This window comes from Patella vulgata, chromosome 2, assembly GCF_932274485.2.
Source record: "Patella vulgata chromosome 2, xgPatVulg1.2, whole genome shotgun sequence".
Taxonomy (NCBI): Eukaryota; Metazoa; Mollusca; class Gastropoda; family Patellidae; genus Patella; species Patella vulgata.
This window is the reverse complement of record NC_065880.2, coordinates 90,644,089-90,667,795: the sequence shown is the minus strand read 5'-3', so window position 1 is coordinate 90,667,795 and position 23,707 is coordinate 90,644,089. Positions and strand designations below refer to the sequence as shown.

Here is a 23,707-nt window from a genome sequence, read left to right as displayed (position 1 = left end):
AACACTGTATTAAAGGACAATAATGGTGTCGTGATTTCCTTTTGTGTTCGTCACTTCCCTTTCTTGAACGCTTCATATCGCATCTAGCGTAGCAATGATCTCTGTGTTAAAATTATATTTGGAACGTATTTAACCAGTTCTATCACATATTTGATAAATACCGACACCAATATTGTCCTTTAATTCTTTTTCTTTAATACACCTTGCAACATCAAAGGGATAACTCGTGAACAAATAAACCGTCGACCTTTCTCTGTTTTCATTTCTATACCTAACTTCACTGGGTGCATAAAATGACCCGAGGGTTCGAACCTAGAGGTGTAGTTTAAACGTTTTTTGAACCATAAAACAACACCGCGTATGGGGACAATATTTTTGCGGTGATCCAACCCCCCTATTACAGTAGGTATCGCCAATTCCAACATCACTCCATACTTGGAAAAAATCTCTAAAAAGTATAACACACGGTCCTGAAAACGCTTTGGTACATATAAAAAATCTGCCACAGCCCGTAAAAGTCCTACGTCCGATTTTGTATTACTTATAAGCATCTTATTGAAGTCGTGAATTATGGGTGCTTTTTCCGGATCAAGGGATGGAATTGTTTGGAGAAAGTTGGAAAAATTATTATAAGCAGGTTTTCCAGAGCTATCTTTCCACCAAGCCCAGCGATTTTCTTTATAAGAACTCGACTTATTAAAGACACTCACAGTTCTTTGAAACCAAAATTTATCGCGTGGTAGATCTCCTATATTCCAAGAATTGAGTAGTACGTCATCACCCATAAGGATATAGCCACTGACGTCATAGTTCATAGCTATTGCATGACTTAAACAATTATATATCACGATGCCATGATGGGTAAAAGTTTTAACGAAGCTTACTCTTTGTGTTAGATTTTTTGAAACCGCTACAAATGGTCTAGAATCGTTTGCACAAAATAAAATATGGGAGAAATGAATGCTGTATAATGTCTGTAAATGAAGAATGTTCTGTAAATGTGGGTTATTAAACGCTATAATTAACAATATGTCCTCGTATTGTTTGTGGGTTTTCAACATGTCGTGTGAGATGGCGACTTGAGCATCTGAACACATTTTAACCACTCGGTCCATGTGATTCCATGACATACCATTCGTTTCTATGGCAGCACTGGAATATAATGAAGGTGGATTCTGTTCAGAAGGCCAAAAATACACGACCTTAGGGTCTTTGGTGTTTATAGATAACGCTGACTTACTACTGCTGATATTTTGGAAAAGAGACTGCATATTATGAGAATTGCGTTTGGGGCTGCGTCTTTTTGGTAACACGAATCCTGCTGCTCTTAGATCATTCAACCATGATTTTGCCAGATCATAGTCACTATTCTCCCAGAAATCATGTTCCACTATTTCTCTGCTCAGTCGCATGATGCAGTCATAGAATATAAAATCCGCAGGACATCGCCATTGCCTTAAGAACGTTATCACATCTTCCGTTTGGAAATAAACACGTTTTGCATCAACGACAGCCTCATCTAAAGTAGAATGTTCGCTATCCGTGTGGACAGCATTGGGTGGAAAAAATCCCAAATTGCCATCAATTTCCCATAAAAGTCGCTGGACCCAATATCCTCGCCAGATATCTGGCTCACTATTTTTCACGGTTGTGGGTAACATAAGTGCCCATAAAGCATTGTACAGGAAGAGCGTATCTTTGGAATTAAAGGGAGAGAACACACCAGCTGGTAAAATCACAGGTGGCGCTCTGCTATCAAACGTGGCGTTAAAATGAGCTTTTGTCGTTTTGCGACTTAATTTTAACACTGCGTCGACGTCTGGATCGTTTGATATTAATCCCTGCTGGATTAAGGGTGTTTTAAATTCATGCAAGATATATTCATTCTTTATTTCCTCTCCTATTGAACTTAACGGATAACCACGAGGCCACAATGTAGGTTGACCAAAATGGCGATATGGATTAAACATGTTTTCACCTGCATACACTAAACCTGTCATCATCGACTTGAATCTAAATCGTTGTAATCCATCCAATAGACGCACATTGTCGTCCGTCTCATAAATCATTTTGGCGCCATGAGAAATAGCGTAGAGATATCCGATATTTTTCCTGGCGTAGCTTCCTTCCGGTATTAAATCTGCTGTTTTATACCCAAGTTGATTTTGTTGGTCAATGTCTAAATATACACAGTTGTTTAATCTGAAAAAACAAAACAAGTCCAATTTTCAAAATGTATACAAAGCTTGATCAGATGCGTGAATTCCCGACGGAACACAATCCCTCTTACTGGTGAACTTCGCTGGGCCACAAGCGGGACTGACTCATGATTATTAAGCCATGGAGAGAGAGAGAGAGAGAGAGAGAGAGAGGACGACAGCATGTTAGAATTTTGAATCTAATATACTGCCATACAATATATGGTAAGACCTGATAGGATCACCACGATTACTCCACGATTAAAACCACTCGATTTCAATCATAGCACGAATCGTGGTAGTGGGAGAGAGAAAAAGGGGGGGGGGGTAACTCCACTCGACTCAAACTAGGTCATTTCCGGACTAACACATGGTTCAATTTTATTTCAACAATTTGCGTCCGCACAGGGGTCTTTAGCAGTGGGCGGAAACACGGAACTAAAACAATCATACCATAGACAGAATCCAGGGGCATTATGGGAGATTAGATAAAGAGCTGACAGTTCTGACTATAATAGTTAAACACTAGATACATTATGGGAGATTAGATAAAGAGCTGACAGTTCTGACTATAATAGTTAAACACTAGATACATTATGGGAGATTAGATAAAGAGCTGACAGTTCTGACTATAATAGTTAAACACTAGATACATTATGGAAGATTGGATAAAGAGCTGACAGTTCTCACTATAATAGTTAAACACTAGATACATTATGGAAGATTGGATAAAGAGCTGACAGTTCTTACTATAATAGTTAAACACTAGATAATGTAAAGGGGATATACTGAACATTTCAGTCAAATTGCTCAACTCTGAACCAAGATATTACCGATTGAATTGCACCCTTACGCCTAGCCTCGATCATCATTACTTAAGTCGGTAAATAAAAACAAAGTCTCGATTATCCATTTTTTAGTTTAATCATCGATGAACGTTGAACAGCAGATCGGATTCAAATCCAATGAAAATTGGACACATAAGATGCCATCGAGAGTTGATTATGGTCTTGATAAGTTAATTAATGTCTAATTAATAATTTAGATAACATTTCAGTCCTAAAGAAAGACCTGTAATAGGCAGATTTAGCTCTTGCATAATGTATGTTTAAATTAGTGAAATAAAATGAAATGAAATGAAATGGGGTTTAACGTCCTACTGTTCTGCTCCTATACTGGGCTAATGAAGACGGACATACGCCATACAGTGTGCTATGATGGAAATTTTGCCCGGGCAGCGGCACTATCGCCTACTCTTATATCGAATTCCAACTGCCAAGGGATCTTTTACGTGCATTCTAATGTATACACGGGACCTCGGGTTATCGTCTCATCCGAAGGACTAGAAAGCTGTCCTTGTCAGACCCTCCGTTCTGCTAGGGAAATAAAGGAATGGAACTATTCTTACCGTTTTGCCGGGATTGCGTCCCGTCTCAGTACCACAACTACAACTTTCCATCCAGGAATTCTGGTCAGAGCTGTAATATCATGTTCCCGGAATGACGATGTTGTCACTACAATCCATTTATCATTTTGTGAAAGTGGTGAGCTACAAATATATATATATATATATATGAGAATCTAAATTCAATATCAGTTTTCGTAAAATTCCCGTGTTTTAAAGTTTTTAATTTAATTCTACTAATCTGATTAAAATACAGATCTATATTTCGTTTCGTTTTTTTTATACTTTCGATGGCCTACACTACATGAGGATCTGACCGGTTATAACGATAGGTCGCGTCAAAGGTCATATGAGCGGCTTTTGACCCTATGACGTCAGACATTTGATTAACCAATCAGCAATGATGTTACTAGTGGATTACCCACAGTTTCGTGCAAAACACGCCTAAAGCTCGCCGTAACAGACCGTTTCATTGGCTAATAGCTCACATCATTCAGAACATGGCAATGATAACAACTCTTCCAGATCCTAGTGTATAGTACAGACAAATAAAACAAAATTTTAAACTATAAGAAACGAAACGAAATAGGATCTTTGTTTTAATCAGATTGCAATTCCACAAGTTTAGGCCTAGCCTCGATCATCATTACTAAAGTCAGTACGATAAAAACCTAGTCTCGATTATCCATTTCTCGATGTAATCATCAATGGGCGTTGAGCAACAGATCGGATTCAAATCCAGTGAAAATACGACGCATAAGATGGCATTTGTTATGCCAGTCTACACCGGTAGTATAATCCTGTGGGATTTGTTTATCTTCATTCATCGAGTCGCTTCATTACAAATGGCTGTCGAAAGCATTCTGATACGTGAATTCGTCTGCCAATCTTAAAATTTTCATTTTGTCTTAAATATTTGATGTCCGAATCCCATCTTTTCACGGTAAGATAACAACATCAATGTCGATTTAAACGGACCAATAAGTGTCGACCACTGTGGCCAGGATGATATTGAGTTGGATACTAGTAAGTCTCTTTTGAAGAGATGTCGTCAATACTAATTTGACCATTTGTAGACTAACATGGACCAAGAAAGTTCATCGGAATTTTCTGACGTGGTTTAAGTACCCTTGTCAGTGGTGTAAGACGGGGGGCCTGACAAGGACAGTAGCTGTTTAGTCGTTCGGATGGCACGAAACACCGAGAACCCGTATACTCATTAGGCAGTTAGAAGTCGCTATAAGAGTAGGCCGTAGTGCTTTAGGGGGCTTTAGCGGTGGGTCTTAGGATACAGCACGCACGTGCTAACCATTCGCAGCCCCCCCCCAACAGTGAAGAGGAGATAACGGATATATAATAATTATTCATAAATAAGTTATAAAAAAAAATAAGTTATAAAAATACCTTTGGGTGAATTTGATTACTTCTGGAACTTTGTATTTGGTGCTTCTATCATAAATTAATAGAAGATTAATTAATATTAACACCATCACCAATAATCCCATACATATGAATTTACGCAGATTCCTGCTCTCGATAAAACGTACCATTGTGACACATTAGAAAGCTGCAATTGATCAAATATAGCATTTTAATGTTTTACATGTAAATATATTATAGGGCTATATATATTTGTTAAGGCCAGCTCAATTTGTGCCAAAGTCGCTGAGATGTAAATAAGGTCATTGGGTACGTAATTGTTGGCGAGGTTGTTGGTTAGGGTTATCGGGAGGTGAGGGTTCTTTACAGATCCCCACACAGAAAGCACGGGCCGTGGGTCTAACGTTTCCTAACCCATACGGGAATCGAACCCATGACGGCACCCATTCGCCTCGCAGTTGCCGGTCCAGCGCTCAACCACTGAGCTATCGCACAATCATTTAGCACTAACCTCTCATAGGCCTTTTTGGCCTGAAATCATTTACATTACGCCGCTAAACATAACTAAAATAATAATACCAGGACTGGCTGAGAGGGAGAGAGAGAGGGGGGGGGGGGGTAACACTCCACTCGACACAAACACTAGGTCATTTCGGGACTAACGTATGGTTCAATTTTATTTCAATTATTCGCTTGCGCGTAGGGGTCTTTAGCAGCGGGAGGAAATCTACAAGGTTGGACAGGCGACCCTACTCCTTGTCACGTACAACCGGGGAATCCAACCCACGCCAGTTGACTCCATAACAGACCTTATGATACAACGCGCACGCACTAGCCATTCGACCATCCAACCCGCAGAAAAGTTCTAAGCCTGAAAAGGATAGACCAGTTGGTTGAAACAAACTATTGCCACCATCAAGGACAATCACAATCTGATTAAAACACAGATCCTATTTCGTTTCGTTTTTATAGTTCAACATTTCGTTTTACTTGTCTTTACTACACTAGGATCTGGAAGAGATGTTATCATTGACGTGTTCTGGATAAGTAGTGGGTAATCCACTAGTAACATCAATGCTGATTGGTTAATCAAATGTATGACGTCATAGGGTCATAAGCCGCTCGTATAACCTCTGACGCGATCTATCGCAACAACCGGTCAGATCTTCATGTAGTGTAGGCCATCGAAAGTATAAAAAACGAAACGAAATATAGATATGTATTGTAATCAGATTGGTACAATGATTAAATGAATCACCAACTGCAACTGTGGTGTTATATTTAATTAACATCGTACAAGACCATCTTGAGAACATACCCTTTGAAATAACCGGAAATGGACAAACCTGGCTATAGGGCAGTCACCGAGTAGCTGCAACCGAAAGGACTAACTCCATCAAAGATACATGCCGAAATGGTCTCCACTATAGGGGATGCTGCCCTTTCCTATTCCACAGTAAAGAAGTATGCTGCGGAATTTAAGCGTCCTGGAAGGCCACCAACTGCAACCATCCACGAAAACATTACCCGGGAGCATGATATGGTAATGGCTGATCGACCATTGACCACTCGATAAATTGCCAATGTTGTGGGCATGAGAAGGTTGAGCACATTATCGCCAAAGAGTTAGAAATGACAAAAGTTTTTGCTTTAAGATGGGTGCCGAAGCTTTTGACTGCGGATCAGAATTGTGTCAGATTCCTGACCTCCCGTGACAATATGTGCCGTTTTGAAGCAGATCCTGATAATGTTTTGGTCAGATTTATAACCATGGATGAGACCTGTTTCCAGAAACGAAAAAGGAACTAGCCGGTCGTCATTGTCCTGGTAATGGTGACGTCATGTCAGCTGTGACCGACTTTCTTTTAGGGCGACTGAAGAAAATTTCTTCCTGACCGGCATCCAGGCCTTGCAACATCGTTGGCAAAAGTGTGCACACCTGGAAGGGGACTATGTAGAAAAATAAATAGAAACCATTGAATTTGTACATCTCTTTCACAGATAGGCTTAGACAGGTTCATACATATCGATTTGGTTTGTGCGAGTGTTTAGCAAAAATGAGACCGACTGATGCACGGGCCCCTATTACGAGCCGAGCCGAACACCACAGGTGCGAGCTTTTTTCGGGGGACCCGGGGGCACCCCCCCCCCCCATAGCAAAGTGATAACAAGCCAACAGTGAGGCTGATGTCCCCCGCCGAAATCCCCAAATAAATAGACAACACATAATCGCACATCTATTTTTTCAAAAGTATCGAACAATCAAACTGGTTATCAACTATACACTAAGTTTCATCACTCTCTATCAGATAGAATCAAAGTTATCTTGTCCCAAAGCATCGACCAAAGAAATTGCTTAGCTTTAGCTCGAAATGTTAATCATTGAACTCAGTCAAGACGAACATCTATATCAAGTTTAAACATTCTACCTCAATTAGAAGCAGAGTTGTTATGTTCCAAAGTCATGACCAATCAAAATGCTTATTGCTCCTTAGCCTTAGCAGACAATTCTCATCATCGAACTTAGTCAAGGTATTGATGTAATGAAACTATACACCAAGTTTCATCACTCTCACTTAATTGGAACTAAAGTTATCGTGTCCCAAAGCATCAACCAATCCAATTGCTTATGTCTACTTACCCTAAGCAGAAAATGCTCATCTTCACACTCCGTCAAGACATTACCCTAATAAACACCTACACCAAGTTTGAACATTTTAGCTCAATAAGAAGGAGAGTTATTGTGTTCCTAAGTCTCGGCCAATCAAATTGCTTATCGCCCTTCATACCCCGAGCAGAAAATGCTCATGATCGAACTTAGTCAAGGTATTGATGTAATGAAACTATACACCAAGTTTCATCACTCTCACTTAATTAGAACTAAAGTTATCGTGTCCCAAAGCATCAACCAATCAAATTGCTTATCTCTGCTTACCCTAAACAGAAAATGCTCATCTTCGAACGCCATCAAGGCATTGACCTAATAAACACCTACACCAAGTTTGAACATTCTAGGTCAATTAGAAGGAGAGGTATTGTGTCCCAAAAAGTTTGACGGACAGACAAACGGACGGGCGGACGGACACAGACAGACGGACGAACCCATTTTAATAGTCCCCTGCTTTCTTCGAAAGGCGGGTGACAATTACATCATTTACATTGACCTATATCTTCTATATATTATTGTGGTGAATATACATAAATTAGCAAAGATATGATTATGTCCTCATATTTTCATCAAGTGTCCGTGCTTAGTCAATTATTTCGACCACCGATCGGCGATTTTGTCAAGAGGCAATAGTTCATTGAGGCGTTCCTGTTTCATAACTAAACGTATAACAGTTTTTACTAATCTGAGCTTTGAAAAACTAGGGCGCATTGTGCTATCAAATTGGGGATCACGGTGGCTAAGTGGGTAAGGCGCTGGCTCGCTAACCTGGAGGTCGGGTGTTCGATCCCTACATTGACCGAGAACGTTCATCCAGATTTTCCGGCGTGGTTCCCCCTTGTCAGTGATGCAGGACGGAGGGCCTGACAAGGACAGCTGTCTAGTCATTCGGATGAGACGAAAAACCGAGGTCCCGTGTACACATTGGCGTGCACGTAAAAGATCCCTTGACAGTTGGAATTCGATATAAGAGTAGGCCGTAGTGCCGCTGTCCGGGCAAAATTTCCCTCATAGCACACTGTATGGCGTATGCCCGTCTTCATTAGCCCAGTTCGGAGCAAAACAGTAGGACGTTAAACCCCATTTCATTTCATTTCATGTGCTATCAAAGCACATGCATATTAAAGCAGCATTAGGTAATATTAGATAAAGATCTGACAATTCTTGCTATAATAGTTACAAAATAGATGATAAAAAGAGAACATGCTGAAAATTTCAGTCAAATTACTTCACTCTGCGCCAAGATACTAGCGATTGAATTTAAGGCTAGTCTCGATTGTCATTACTACCGTTGTTACGATAATAAACAAAGTCTCGATTATCCATTTTTACGGTTATTTCGTCCACCATACAAATTATTCAAATCTACTAAATATCACAGGCTAACGATGGCCCCGAGAGATGATTATGGTCTGGATAAGTTAATTAATGTCTAATTAATAATTTAGATAACATTTTCAGGCCTAAACAAATACCTGCAATAGGCAGATTTAGCTCTTGCATAATGTATCTTTAAGTGGGATTGAGGATTAGGCTATAACAGTCTTTCTAACATCCTACCCTTCATAGAAAATATAAAACACAAAAAAAGCTGATAAACACACCACAATAATTTACAACAGAGGACAAATTATTATACAGAGAGAGAGAGAAATGGGGTTTAACGTCCACTCGACACAAACTAGGTCATTTCGGGACCAACACATGGTTTAATTCTATTTCAATAATTCGCATGCGCGTAGGGGTCCCTAGCAGTGGGAGGAAACCGGAGGACCCGGAGAAAACCCACGAGGTTGGACAGGCGACCCTACTCCTTGTCACGTACAACTGGGGATTCGAAACCACGCCAGTTGACTCAATGACAGGCTTTATGATAAAGCAATTATTATACAAAATCAGTTAAAAGATTAATTTAAGCATGTATGTGCGGGTCATATGACATAACGTTTGAATACATATAGATATAAAATGTATTAACAATATGTACATGCTTATAATATGGAGATACACATATAATACATATTATTATAAGAGATAAGCTTATAAAAGAAAAAAAATGTTTCAGTTTTTAATGTTTTCGCATTAATAAACAAACAAAATAGATCTTAAAGGGCTAATCTCGATACTTTTTTGGAGAATAAAACTGTTTAATTTTGTTTTAAAATCCCTGAAAATCCTCTACCTAAGGGCCGAGCAACTAACTCAATATTTGTGATAAGTTTTCAAATGAAATGAAATGAAATGAAATGGGGTTTAACGTCCTACTCTTCTGCACCTAACCTGGGCTAATTGAAGACGGGCATACGCCATACAGTGTGCTATGAGGGAAATTTTGCCCGGGCAGCGGCGCTACGGCCTACTCTTATATCGTATTCCAACTGTCAAGGGGTCTTTTACGTGCACGCCAATGTGTACACGGGACCTCGGTTTTTCGTCCCATCCGAACGACTAGGCAGCTGTCCTTGTCAGAAGTTTTCAAATAACTGAAACCCGTCAGTCTTCATCTGGAAATGGAGACCGGTGTCCCAAGCTGTATTATGCGGTGTCTAGATAAAACCAGACATTTTACCTTTCATTATCAAGTACAGCATTTGGGTCATTCACTGTATAGACCTCTCAATGAACGGGAATCGATTATCAGGTCTCCCAACGAAAAAATTGACACGAAATCTTAAAAGTGTTACGTGTCCGGATAAGCAGTTTTGATGGCCACGTCCAAACGACTCAATATTTTGAGCTGAAATTTTGAGATACGGTCAATACACCATTCCTCGATATTTTGGCGTTTAAATTTCATACATACTCAGACTTTTAGTTTTGAGACTCTGTTCAAATAAGGGATAGTCCCTTTAATGAATTTTGGTTATGCCCATTTTCCTTTAGAAAATATACGAATTTTATTACTGTGTTGGTGTTTGGGTGTGCTAATTATCGAGGACACAGGGCTTTGATTTGTTTTCCACCTTGAGTAAATGTATCAATAGTGAATTACACCACCCACTATGTATACAATTTCACACACTGTCTTCTTTATAATATTATCGGCCTACTTATTCAACAAGGACGTTACTCAAATATCTATTTTATTGTTACACATGTTACGGTGTTAAAGCGAGAATTTCAAATTTTCTAAGAAAGTCAAAACATAATTATTTCTATGTCTTTTGCTCCATAGGTTATCAACTCACTATTATACGATCATGGGCATTATTTCCCACCCTTAAAAATCTATGACAAAGGAAATAACAACCCAATTACCTCCCCTGTTTTGCTATTGACAACATGGGGCAGCCATTTTCCAACGTTGGAATTTGAAGTTAAAAATGATATTTTTGCCAATTTCTCAGCTGGCAATAGCGAATTATAGGATTAATAGGATTATTCTTTAACAAGGTAGGACTGTTTATGGATACCATCTATTTTAAGGCTTTATTTTAATACATTTTAAAAATTTAACTTGAAAATTTGAAATTTCCGCTTTAAGGAGCTAGAAAGATATGACTCTTCATTTTACTCGTGCAAACCAGTGAGGTGATACGATTAAAGTAATGCTAGCTTCCCAAGGAAAACGCGTTTGCGACCGTCTAATTTTCTTGAAGGGGCGGGGGGGGGGGGGCCTGATCATACACGGTAAGCTCCGCTCCTTCGCCTCACGCAGACGACCGGCACCGCTTAACATTCATCGACATCGAGTCCGTATGCCTATGTACAACTAAATCTGCTTTCTCTCTCGCTGTCTTTCACAAATAAAAGTAAGGTACAGTCGACATTGAGATGGCTGACGTGGGAGTAATTCAACATGCTCTACATATGGTTAAAGGATAATATTGGTGTCAGTCATTATCACATATGTGATAGAACTGGTGAAGCACGTTCCAAATATAATTTCAACACAGAGATCATTACTATACGATAGACACAAAATAAAGATTTCAAGAAGTGGGACTTCCATCAGCGCGCTGAATACATAGATCTGGGACCGGTTCCTAGAAAATTCTTAAAGTAAGCACAAAGTCATGCTTCACTTTTTCTTACGTAAGAAACTTATAAAAATACCGTAAGCACAAGTCAAGTATAAGTCTAAGCACATTATGACTGGTAAAGTTTACCATAAACTGAGACTACGATGCTCTTTAACGTCACAAAAACAACTTTGGTATGCGAATTACGTCATAAATTTGTCGTCTGCTTCATTGACGTCATATATGGTTGATTTAGATGCATTTGACATGTCCCCTATACACATATAAAATGTGCCACAAGACAAAAAAACGCAGACATATATAAACTAACTCAATAATTGTGAGAGCGCCTGATCTTAAGTAGCCCGTCAGTTTGTATAGCCTACTATTTACTAATTGGCAAATAAATAAAATGGTTTCAGGGTAGAAGCGAAATTTTCTATAGTATTCTTAATTTCTTCTGTAGAAGGATTTTCTCTTCTTGCAATTTTGTCTCTATTGGTATCAAAAGGTGTCGGAAATGCCGTTGAATAACTCTACGGTCAGCCATCGTTTTGAAGTGGAAACAGACTTAAGGTTGGTAAGCAAGCCGTATACCTTGCTTGGGACTTGCGCTTAGATTGGCTATGTTTAAGAACGAAGTTGTGCTTAAGTTTTTTCTTGGAACGCATAGTAACGTTCTTGTGCTTACAATGAAGTCTACTTAAAATCTAAGCACAAGAACGTTCTTAAGAATATTCTGGGAACACAAAATAAGGTAAGTTTACTAAAATGCAAAGTCTACTTAAATCTAAGCACAAAAACGTGCTTAAGAATTTTCTAGGAATCGGGCCCAGGAGTCACTATGTTTAAATGATGATGGTGATAACTTGTGTGCTGATTGAGATAAACAAAGAGAGCATTACTACGATAGATGCGTAATCGAGGTTTCAACAAACGGAAGTGATGAACGCAAACGGAAAACACGAGTTATCCTTCTATATAACGGACTGAAAGGACGAGTGATAACAGATACGCGTGGGGATTCCTGCTCACTTATAATTCCTTCGAAGACCAAAAGTTATGTGAGACAATGAGAGGATAACTGACAATTCAAATAATGATTGACTGTCACTAGATAAGAGAACACGAGAAAAATAGAAATAGTCCGTACATTCCCTGGTTTTTATTCATTCTATACATAATAAAAACATGGTAATACACGAACGTGTTTAACGAGTTCTCTCACATGTGTGATAATGACTGACACTAATATTGTCCTTTAATTGTGGGATGAAATGAAATGAAATGGGGTTTAACGTCCTACTGTTCATCTGCTTTGCTGGGCTAATGAAGACGAGCATACGCCATACAGTGTGCTATGAGGGAAATTTTGCCCGGGCAGCGTCACTATCGCCTACTCTTATATCGAATTCCAACTGTCAAGGGATCTTTTACGTGCATTCCAATGTATACACGGGGCCTCGGTTTTTCGTCTCATCCGAAGGACTAAACAGCTGCCCCTGTCAGGCCCTCCGCCCTGCATCACTGACAAGGGTGAACCACGCCGGAAAATCTGGATGAACTTTCTCGGCCAATGCAGGGATCGATCACCTGACCTCCAGGCTAGCTAGCCAGCGTCTTACCCACTTAGCCACAATTGTGGGATGACTAGAGCTGTTTTATCATGGTGCCTGCATTGCATCACCAGTACTTATTCAAGGAACTGTGGATGAAGGCTCTTGTAGTACTTTTATCAGCTCATCCATCACCTGACAGGCTGCAGCTCCATCAGCAAGTTTGGAATAAAAGCCACTAATTTGAAGGCAGTTTGTCAGTGCTTTCGGAAAGGACCCAAAAGTCATTAAGTTTGGGTTTATGGAAGGGTATCTTGTGAATGTATATAAACCCGGAACAACGCGCAACGCATCGTTGTCCTTGTCCGGATCTACCAATCAAATACTGTCCCTCTTGTAACCGTCAGGGACCAAACCAGAAGTGTTAGAATCCGACATCATGGCATAAGGTGTGTTGTAAGGTTTCAACAATTTGTTAAGACCTATCGGTGTTTACATCAATAAATGAAATGGGGGTTTAACGTCCTACTGTTTTAAGGCGTCTACAGCGCCTGGGAACACCGGGTGCTATAGACGCCTTAAAACAGTAGGACGTTAAACCCCATTTCATTTCATTTATTGATGTAAAATATTTTTTTGACTGCATAAACTGCCCATGTTTCAAGCGATATTGAATTTGCCCTTTCAATGACATTTTGTGCTAGTTTTAGAACTTCGGTAAATGATTAATTGCCGCCGCCATAGAGTTAATACTCATTGATTTTTCTCTCTGCTAGTTTTAAAAACTGACCTATATTTTACTCACTCAGACTTAACCAATAAATAAATAAAAAGTTAGTTTACAATATTCTGGGGGTCATTTTAGTTTGTAAGTGCTCGGGTTTAAAGCAATGGTTATATGCCGACCCCTAGCTACCTTGGAGTTTAACGAATCATATTCCACATCATAAGCTTTATTTTAAAGGACAATATTGGTGTCAGTCATTATCACATATGTGATAGAACTGGTTAAACCCGTTCCAAATATAATTTTAACACAGAGATCATTGCTACGGTAGTACTGAGAAATTGTATGTCCCACGTGATAAAAGGGAGCGCACAGTAAATGCTTACTTCGAATAGCTATAGTGAATAGTAAAATTAATACATGGAGTGACTCACCTAAAATAGTACAGGAACACAGTTAACTGATATGAAGTATTTAATATCCAGAATAGAAGTGATATCGTATTCTAGATGACTGGTTACCATGTATATAAACTAATTAATCGTATAGAATAAGGTATTCTTATCTATGAAAAGGATTAAAGAGATAACCCAATCATTGCTAACTGATATCCTAGGGATTAAGTAGTTATATAATTTAGCTAATTGCTAATCCTTTGGTCTGATCATGAAATGTAAATCAGTCAAAATGAAATGAAAATGAAATGAAATGGGGTTTAACGTCCTACTGTTCTGCTCCTATACTGGGCTAATAAAGACGGGAATACGCCATACAGTGTGCTATGAGGGTCATTTTGCCGTAGTGTCTCTATTCTCTCATAGTACACTGTATGGCGTATGCCCGTCTTCATTTGCCCAGTATAGGAGCAGACCAGTAGGACGTTAAAGCCTATTTTATTTTCAATATACAAATTCTTACCTGTATACAAACTACTAATGATGGTAGAACTATTAAATACAATTCGTGGTTGTTGAATAATGCCAATAACCCGAGTAAAACGGCAGTAGTATTTTGGCAAACCACAAAAGACGGATTAAGAACTGCAATATTACGGAACCACGACGATTATCCGGGCAAATACTGAATCGACGTTCATATATGTACTATGCACATATGTATATATCTTTTTATTATAACTCCCAGTATGTCTTTCTGAGAAAGGGTATATAATACCCCGACACTGTTCAGTAGGTATGAATGCTTGTACGTTACAAATGTCCGTAAAATAACTGAGAGAGCGAGAGAGAGAGGGGACAAGGCTTAAAGGGTTGATATTGATCGTTTACCGTGACGGGTATCTTATGGTTAAATCTTTTTGTTAAGGCCGGCTCAATTTTTGTCAAGGTCGTTGAGATGTATATAAGGTTAGGGCACGTGATTTTTAGCGAGATTGTAGGTTAGGGTTAAGGCCAGCTCAATTTTTGTGAAGGTCGCTGAGATGTACGTATTGTTTAATGGTCGAGAGCGAGACATTAAGTAATATATTGTAACAACAAGAGGACCGTCAGGTCCGAGTGTTTTTACAATATATTACGCAATGTCTCAGCTCGAGACCATTAAACATCTTAAAATACAGACACTCCGCACGTGCGTTTACAGTGAAATACGTCACTCGAGTCTAATATTTGACAAGGTACGATTGGCAAGTTGCCCGTACGATTATTTGAAATAATGGTACGCCAACATCAAAGGGTGACGTCACATCTGTATTTTAAATAAGGTTAAGGCACGTGATTGTTGGCAAGATTGTAGGCTAGGGTTAGGATACGCATTAGGGATAAGGTCCAGGGTTGGGGTTAGGGTTGGGATTACCGCTAGCTCTGTTTACATCTCGTGACATATGACGAAAAATTGAGCCGGCCTTATCATTTAGCACTAACCGTATTTTGTATGTTTGTTGTTGCTGTGATTGGTTATTCAGTACAGACCATTATTTATTCATAGATGTTAGACTTAATTACTATAAAATGCAGGTGCTTCTATGGTTACAATACTATATAAAATTGACTGTATTCAGCCCCAAGGGGGATTTTATCTTATTGAAAAAGAACAGCACGCAAAACATTTCGGAGCCACGGTGGCTAAGTGGTTAAGACGCTGGCTCGCGTGTTCGATCCCTCCATTGGCCGAGAAACTTCACCGGGATTTTTCCGACGTGGTTTCCCCTTGTCAGTGGTGCAGGACGGAGGGTTTGTCTAGTCGTTCCGATGGGACGAAAAACCGAGGTTAAATGTATACATTGGGGTGCAAGTAAAAGATCCCTTGGCAGTGGAATTCGATATAAGAAATGGCCATAGTGCCGCTGCCCGGACAAAATTTTCCACATAGCACACGTGGAGGTATATTGTCGTCGCTCCTGTCCATCCGTCCGCCAACAATTTGTTTGTGAACACTCTACAGGTAACAGTTTTGACGAAACTTGACATATAGGTTTATCTCCCAAAGATCTCGGTTCCTTTCGATATTGGCATGTATGTGACCGTAACTTCGTGGATTATGACCCCTGTTTGTACGAAAAATCACGTTTTAGCCCGTGGACACTGCAGATTAAACTTAAAATTCATATTTATAACCCAACTATCCCGGTTCCTTTAAATATTCGCGCATATTGGACCGTAACTTCCAGGATTGTGGCCCTCTATCGCTTTTTTTTTAGCTTTTTCTCTGCCCATCTCTTGCAAAATGTGGGCTTATCTTGCTTGGCAACCTTTTTTTTCTATTTTTATTTTACCGACATTCCATTCAGATACCATTTTCAATAGAAGGCTTGATCTCGCCTTAACTACGTACATCTTATCAAGCATTTCACGTAATACCCCGCATATTTAGCACTAATTTTGATTGGGTATAAGCCCAGCTTGTGATCCTATCAGAATCCTTCGTTAAAAATATCGTTACGATTATCAAGTCTCGCGCTTCTAGCTAAAATGTCTACATGTGACAATTGAGTTGCAAAGTTCAAGGTTTGATCAATGTCAAGGTTGCTGGAAATTATGGCTGATCAACAAAGGCTGTAAACTTGTCTATTTCTTTTTATATGGAGGCCGCCATATTTGTTTACAGTGTGTTATGTGCCACGACCTCTGATTGGACAATGCTAATTAGTAACGTGTAAACACTACGAGCGCAAAAATTCGGGAATTGTTGAGTATTGAAGCAACGGCTAGATGTTGTAAAACTCCCGGTCGTTGCTTCAGGAACATGTTCAGATTCTAACTCATACCTTCCGATACCTTGATGACTTAACACCCATCAATGATAACGCAAATTTCAACAAATATAAAAGTAAAATATATCCCCCAGAACTAATATCAAATAAAGAAAATTCCGGCACAATAAACTCACCTGTTCTTGATCTGGGGCATGTTTCACGAAATTTTAACTTAGATAAAATCCAAATTTTAGTAATTTGATTGGATAATATTAGGTTGATTTTAGCGCTTAGCCAATCAAAACTGAAGTATCTACTTCAATTTGGATTTTATCTTTTGTTAAGATTTCGAGAAACAGAGCCCTGGACATTAATATAATTAACATTGGATTTAATGCCGGCATTTTAAAAGAAATTTTGAAACTTTCATTTCTTCAACATACCAAGTTTGACATTTCTTATAAGTATGTAACCGACTACATATGAGGGAAATTTTGCCCGGACAGCGGCACTACGGCCTACTCTTATATCGAATTCCAAATGTGTACACGGGACCTCGGTTTTTCGTCCCATCCGAACGACTAGACAGCTGTCCTTGTCAGGCCCTCGATCCTGCATCACTGACAAGGGGAAACCACGCCGGACAATCTGGATGAACTTTCTCGGCAAATGCAGGGATCGAACACCCGACCTCCAGGCTAGCGAGCCAGCGCCTTACCCACTTAGCCACGTGATCCCCCTAAAAGACTGGTAACAGCTAAATTCCCACTCAAACAATGCCGTAATGAAAGCAAATTAATTTTTGTTCCAAATTATGACTGGTCAATAGTCCCATTAACAACCAATACCTAACTGTGTAACATTAACATTCGGTTTAAACAGAGCTCCAGATATCTTTACATAACGTTACGTCGTGACTCACGATTTAATTACGCCCAATTAACCAGTGATTAGCAGAATATTGCAGAAAATTGCTTGACAAACGAGGCTATCAAAATGGCTACAATGTAAACAATATTGCTTGGAGACGAGCAATACTTTCGCAGTTTTTAATACCTTAAATCACTGTCTAAAGCTTTAGGAAAGACCCCAGATTAAACGAAGGGCTGTCATGTTGCTGTACTTGAGATAGATTTGATTGAAGGGGAAGAATGGACACACTCCCTCAAAAGCTCAAGTATCAGAAGCCAACCCAGCAATAGACTGACAGGATTTTCTTGGGCCATTGCTTCAGAAATATGACAGCAGTTGGGAAATTTGACTTGTATAGTACTGAGACATTCATTTCCTATTTTTTGAAACCCGAACATATACAGAAACCTACGTTATAACAATCAGGCTCCAAATGTATATTGAATTTGGTAAGAGTGTGATATGATTTACAAACCAAATTTAACTATGTTAGTATATTGAATTTGCTAGAGTGGTATATGATTTAGAGATCCCCTATGTAAAGAGGAAATGGAAAATACAGGATCTCTATGTAATATATAACGTCTCTATATAAATACTATTATTATAACTATCATAATTGAACTGGCTTTGTATTATAACTATTTCATGATATAATTAAAATATACCCCCCAAAAAAGAAATGTTGGATGTCTTTATCAAAAATGTTTCCGGTCTGCCGCTTGTAGGAGTTCGTATCAGATCAGACAAACATTGGTAATCCCTAGAGGCGTTGTTTTTCGTCCCATCCGCCTGACAAGGACAGTTGTCTAGTCGTTCGGATGGTACGAAAAACCAAGGTCCCATGTACACATTGGCGTGCACGTAAAAGATCCCTTGACAGTTGGAATTCGATATACGAGTAGGCCGTAGTGCCGCTGTCCGGGCAAAATTTCCCTCATAGTGCACTCTATGGCGTATGTCCGTCTTTATTAGTACAGTTCGGAGAAAGATGTTAAACCCCATTTCATTTCTATTGTAGTAAAGTCATATCTTCACAAAAAATAAAAATGACAATAAAATCTTGAACGTTTTAGACGTTTTTGACATCTTCTCCGAAACCACTTGACTGAATTTTTCTCATAAACATTATTTTGATCCGAGTTGCAACAGGCTGTTAAAACAGGTCTGTTTATAAAGCACAAATATTCGAGGCTGTGGGCCACTCTACCAAATATCAAATTCCACTCGAACCGTCACAAAGCTATGAGTGTAGGATTTGTTCTCTTGTGGCGTAAGACATACGGTTTCTTATGGACTTTCCATATTGACTGTAGCTTAAAATCTTACTGATAAAGACGTTCAACTCGGAAACAGTAATAGAGAATTTATTACATATAGAGATGTGAACTATAATGATGCCAGAAACCCTGAAGAAATTATCAACTATTTATGTACATCATAGAGAAAAGTTTACTTATATTTCATATATGTAAATAATTATGTAAATTCTGTATAGTATTGTGTACTACGAAATAAAGCATTATTATTTACTTACGTATTGTGTTGGTTTTCTTCATCAGTTGTCACCGATATAGCCTATCCCTGTTGTATCCTTTTTAATCTAGCAAAGCCAAACATGTATCACAAAACATACGAAGCGATATAGGTGGGTGCGTGTACAGGTTCATGACCCTCCTATTCTTACTGATCATCGTCAGTTTAGTCAGCCATGACGAAATAAAATAGTGGGTAGGCAGATATTAATAATACAGGTATATATACATAACCCCTGACCGATTTTGCCTGCACTCCGGCCATCGTAGGCTAACAGTGGGTCAGTCATGACGTAATAAAATAGTGGGTAGGAAGATATAGATATCTCATATAAGTAATATAGACGTATTCTTACATCAGAGTAATATACTGGATTTCGCGGAGTCTAAATCTAAATTTTGTTTATCTAAAGATAATTTGCTTTCCTTTAGTTTAGCCAAGTCCTTCCATTCTTACACCAGAGTAACTGAGTTTTACTTCTAATATACTGGATGTTGCGGAGTCTAAATCTAGATTTTGTTTATCTAAAGATAATTTGACTTCTTTCAGTTTAGCTAAGACCTTCGATTCGTGCCTGTACTGATTTTCATTCTGATCCTTTTTACTAAACGTGTAATTATCAGTTATCTTCTCCTGTATACTGATGACCTGGGGGGGGATCACGTGGCTAAGTGGGTAAGACGCTAGCTCGCTAGCCTGGAGGTCGGGTGTTCGATCCCTGCATTGGCCGAGAAAGTTCATCCAGATTTTCAGGCGTGGTTCTCCCTTGTCAGTGATGCAGGACGGAGGGGCTGACAAGGAAAGCTGTCTAGTCGTTCGGATGGGACGAAAAACCGAGGTCCCGTGTACACATTGGCGTGCACGTAAAAGATCCCCTGGCAGTTGGAATTCGATATGAGAGTAGGCCGTAGTGCCGCTGTCCGGGCAAAATTTTCCTCATAGCACACTGTATGGCGTATGCCCGGCTTCATTAGCCCAGGTTAGGAGCAGAACAGTAGCACGTTAAACTCCATTTCATTTCATTTCATTTCATTTCTTATGACCTGGGCCCTTATTCACGAAAACTTAAACTCAGATACAATCGAAATTTTAAGAAATACTGCAATTCGATTGGCTGACCAGTAAAATCAATTTGCATATATCCATTTTGCATATTGGTCAGCCAATCGAATTGCAGTATTTCTTAAAATTTCGATTGTATCTTAGTTTAAGTTTTCGTGAATAAGGGCCCTGGGTCCTGTTTCAAAAAATTTTAACTAAAGATAAAATCCAAATTTTAGTAGATATTTCAATTTTGATTGGCTAAGCACTAAAATCAATCTAATAATATCCAATCAAATTACTAAAATTTGGATTTTATCTGAGTTAAAATTTCGTGAAACAGGCCCCTGATCGTTCGAAATTTCTTGTTGTGAGCGAGTAATACATCTCTTAAAAGTATCTAAGTTTGAATTGATAAGATATGTTAAACATGCATTATGTGATGGATAATGGCCGAAGACTGTCCATTATGTAAATAGAAAGTACATTTCTTTGTATTTACATAATGGACAGTCTGAGGCTATTATCAAACTTAAAACATAGCACCATAGACTATATAGAGATACAAATAATGGTTAGTTTTCTAAAACAACAAGCCATAAAATAATGGATATATTCTTAAAACAACATGCACATGCTCATGAATGCATGTGACAAAACACCGTTACACTCCAGTCATACAAAGCAAGCATACACAGACAGTCCAAAATATTCTACATGAAGACGACATGTTTACAACACAGTCGAAAACAAATATTAATAATGAGAATATATTATGTGATAAGCATTTGGATACTGATTACATTGGTAATGTACTCGATATGGAAGATAATAGTCGTAAAAATTGTGATGTTCTTGATGTGGGGGATAATAGCCGCCAAAGTTGTGATGGAAAGGCTGCTCACGAGAATGATTTAGATATTGATAATTTTCTTAATACTGTGGTTAATATGGAGGGTACTAGCCGTCCCAATTTTGATTTAAAATTTAATATATATACGGATATAAGTGACAGGACACAGGATCAAAGGCACAAACCAATTCACGAAATTCAAACTCAACTGTCATTATGGTGTAACGGTGATATATTTGAACGTTTTTTATAATCGGATAAAAATTGTGACCTGCATAGGTTCCACAGGCTCAAAACACGTTTTGTTTTTTGTTCAATCCGGGGCCATAATTCAGTAAGTTACAGTCCGATGCGCCAATAGCGGAAGGAATCGATATCTTTGGGTTATAAACACACATGTTCAGTTTCACCAAAATGGGCTAATAGTTGTGACCTCTAGTGTGTACAGTCAGGGGCCGTAATCCACGAAGTTACGGTCCCATGCAAGCCAATATCGAAAGGAACCGAGATCTTTGGGATATATACCTATATTTCAAGTTATGACCTGTAGAGTGTCCACAAAGAAGATGTGAAAATGTGGGCGTATAAAAACGTATCGTCGATCTAGTGCCGAACGTACTATTAAACGGACAAGTGACATATAACGGACGGATTTAAGTGGAATTCTTTATGTAGACAAGCACGTGAAATCAACATTCGGTCATGTGACATTTCGGTAACTATGAGGTTTTAAAGTAATTTCATGTTCTGTAATTTAATTTGTTCAGAGAATAAATTATCCCAAAATACATCTTCATTTTTCAGATACGTGTCTATTATTGGTATTTTCTTAAACAGACGATTGTTTAAGAAAAGCGTACATTCTCCTATATAATGGTTAAAAACATCAAAGGGTGACGTCATATCTATGCTTTAAGCAAGAGCTAAATCTGCCTATTGCAGGTCTTTCTTTAGACCTGAAATGTTTTCTAAAGTATTAATTAGACATTAATTAACTGATCCAGACCTTAATCAACTCTCGGTGGCATCTGATTTCTCCGATATTAAATAGATTAGAATGGTTCAGCGATACTTTGATTTAATCAAATATGGAGGACCGAGACTTAGCTTCGATCAACCAGTACGGTGGTTGAAATTATTGCACACGTCTGTCAAACCTTCAAAGGCTAATATCTTCGCTTGCAATAGAGTAATTTGAATGAAATTTTTTTAAATTATTCATTTTACATCATCTAATTTCGAACTATTATAGCAAGAATGACTAGTTCTTTATCTAAATCTTACATAATGTATCGTTAAGTGGTTGAGTGTACCTTGTTGAATTCTATTCATGGCTGTTTGTACTCCGCTCATTATAGAGTCCCTGGTTAAGTCGTCCATTGTTGTTGTTGTTGACAACTCGAGGTGGGCTAGAAGAATGAATGACTTTTTAACTCCCGTCTTTATCACGTGACACAGAGCACGTGTCAGTGATTTATACTCGCAACGTTAATACAATAACCCCCCCCCCCCATACTTCGGAAGGGGGGGGGGGCTGTCATTGAGTCAACTGGAGTGGTTTCAATTCCGCAGCTGTACGTGACAAGGAGTAGGGTCGCCTATCCAACCTCGTAGGTTTTCTGCGGGTCCTCCGGCTAAAGACTCCTGCGCGCAAGCGAATTATTGAAATAAAATTGAACCATGTGTTAGTCCCGAAATGACCTAGTTTGTGTCGAGTGGATGTTAAACCTCTCTCTCTCTCTATCTCTCTCTCTCTCTCTCTCCCTCAAGATAACAACAGAAGGATGAGATGTGATATTGAATATGTTTGTTTATGTAATCAAAAAGTAATCTTATATTTAATTCACGGATGTGACATTGGATATGTTTATATAGTCAAATAGTAATCTTATATTTTTTTCAATGTTAAACATAAATTATGCGAGAGCTAAATCTGCCTATTGCAAGTCTTTCTTTAGGTCTGAAATATTATATAAACTATTAATTAGGCTTTTATTAACACCCAAGACCATAATCAACTCTCGATACCATCGGATATCTCCGATATTAAGTAGATTACAACGGTTCGGCCATATTTTGATTTAATCTAAAAAAAAGTGAACTAGGCTAATCTTCGACACACGTCTTGTCAAACATTCAAAAGCTAATATCTTCGCTCGCAATGGAGTAATTTGAACGAAATTGTCATTAAATTCATTTTACATTATCTATTTTAGTAACTATTATAGTAAGAATGGTCAGCTCTTTATCTAAATCTTACATAATGTATCATTAAGGACAAGAAATGAAATAGTGAGACACAGAGAGAGAGAGAAACT

The 23,707-nt window shown here is 38.6% G+C and overlaps 1 protein-coding gene across 2 annotated transcripts; it reads right to left on the bottom strand.

The window, feature by feature from the left end:
• Positions 1-149: 149 nt before the first annotated feature.
• On the bottom strand, positions 150-19,601 carry LOC126810065 (uncharacterized). 2 transcript variants are annotated; one of them, XM_050535019.1, is made up of 4 exons: positions 19,497-19,601; positions 5,008-5,170; positions 3,607-3,747; positions 150-2,202 (listed from the first exon to the last, which is right to left on the bottom strand). In XM_050535019.1, exons 2-4 carry the CDS (start codon positions 5,151-5,153, stop codon positions 180-182), a joined length of 2,310 nt encoding a protein of 769 aa, XP_050390976.1. In that variant the 5' UTR covers positions 5,154-5,170; positions 19,497-19,601; the 3' UTR covers positions 150-179. The 2 variants fall into 2 exon arrangements, with proteins under 2 accessions (XP_050390976.1, XP_050390975.1); XM_050535018.1 differs by lacking the exon at positions 19,497-19,601 and adding an exon at positions 14,815-14,947.
• Between the last annotated feature and the right edge of the window lie 4,106 nt (positions 19,602-23,707).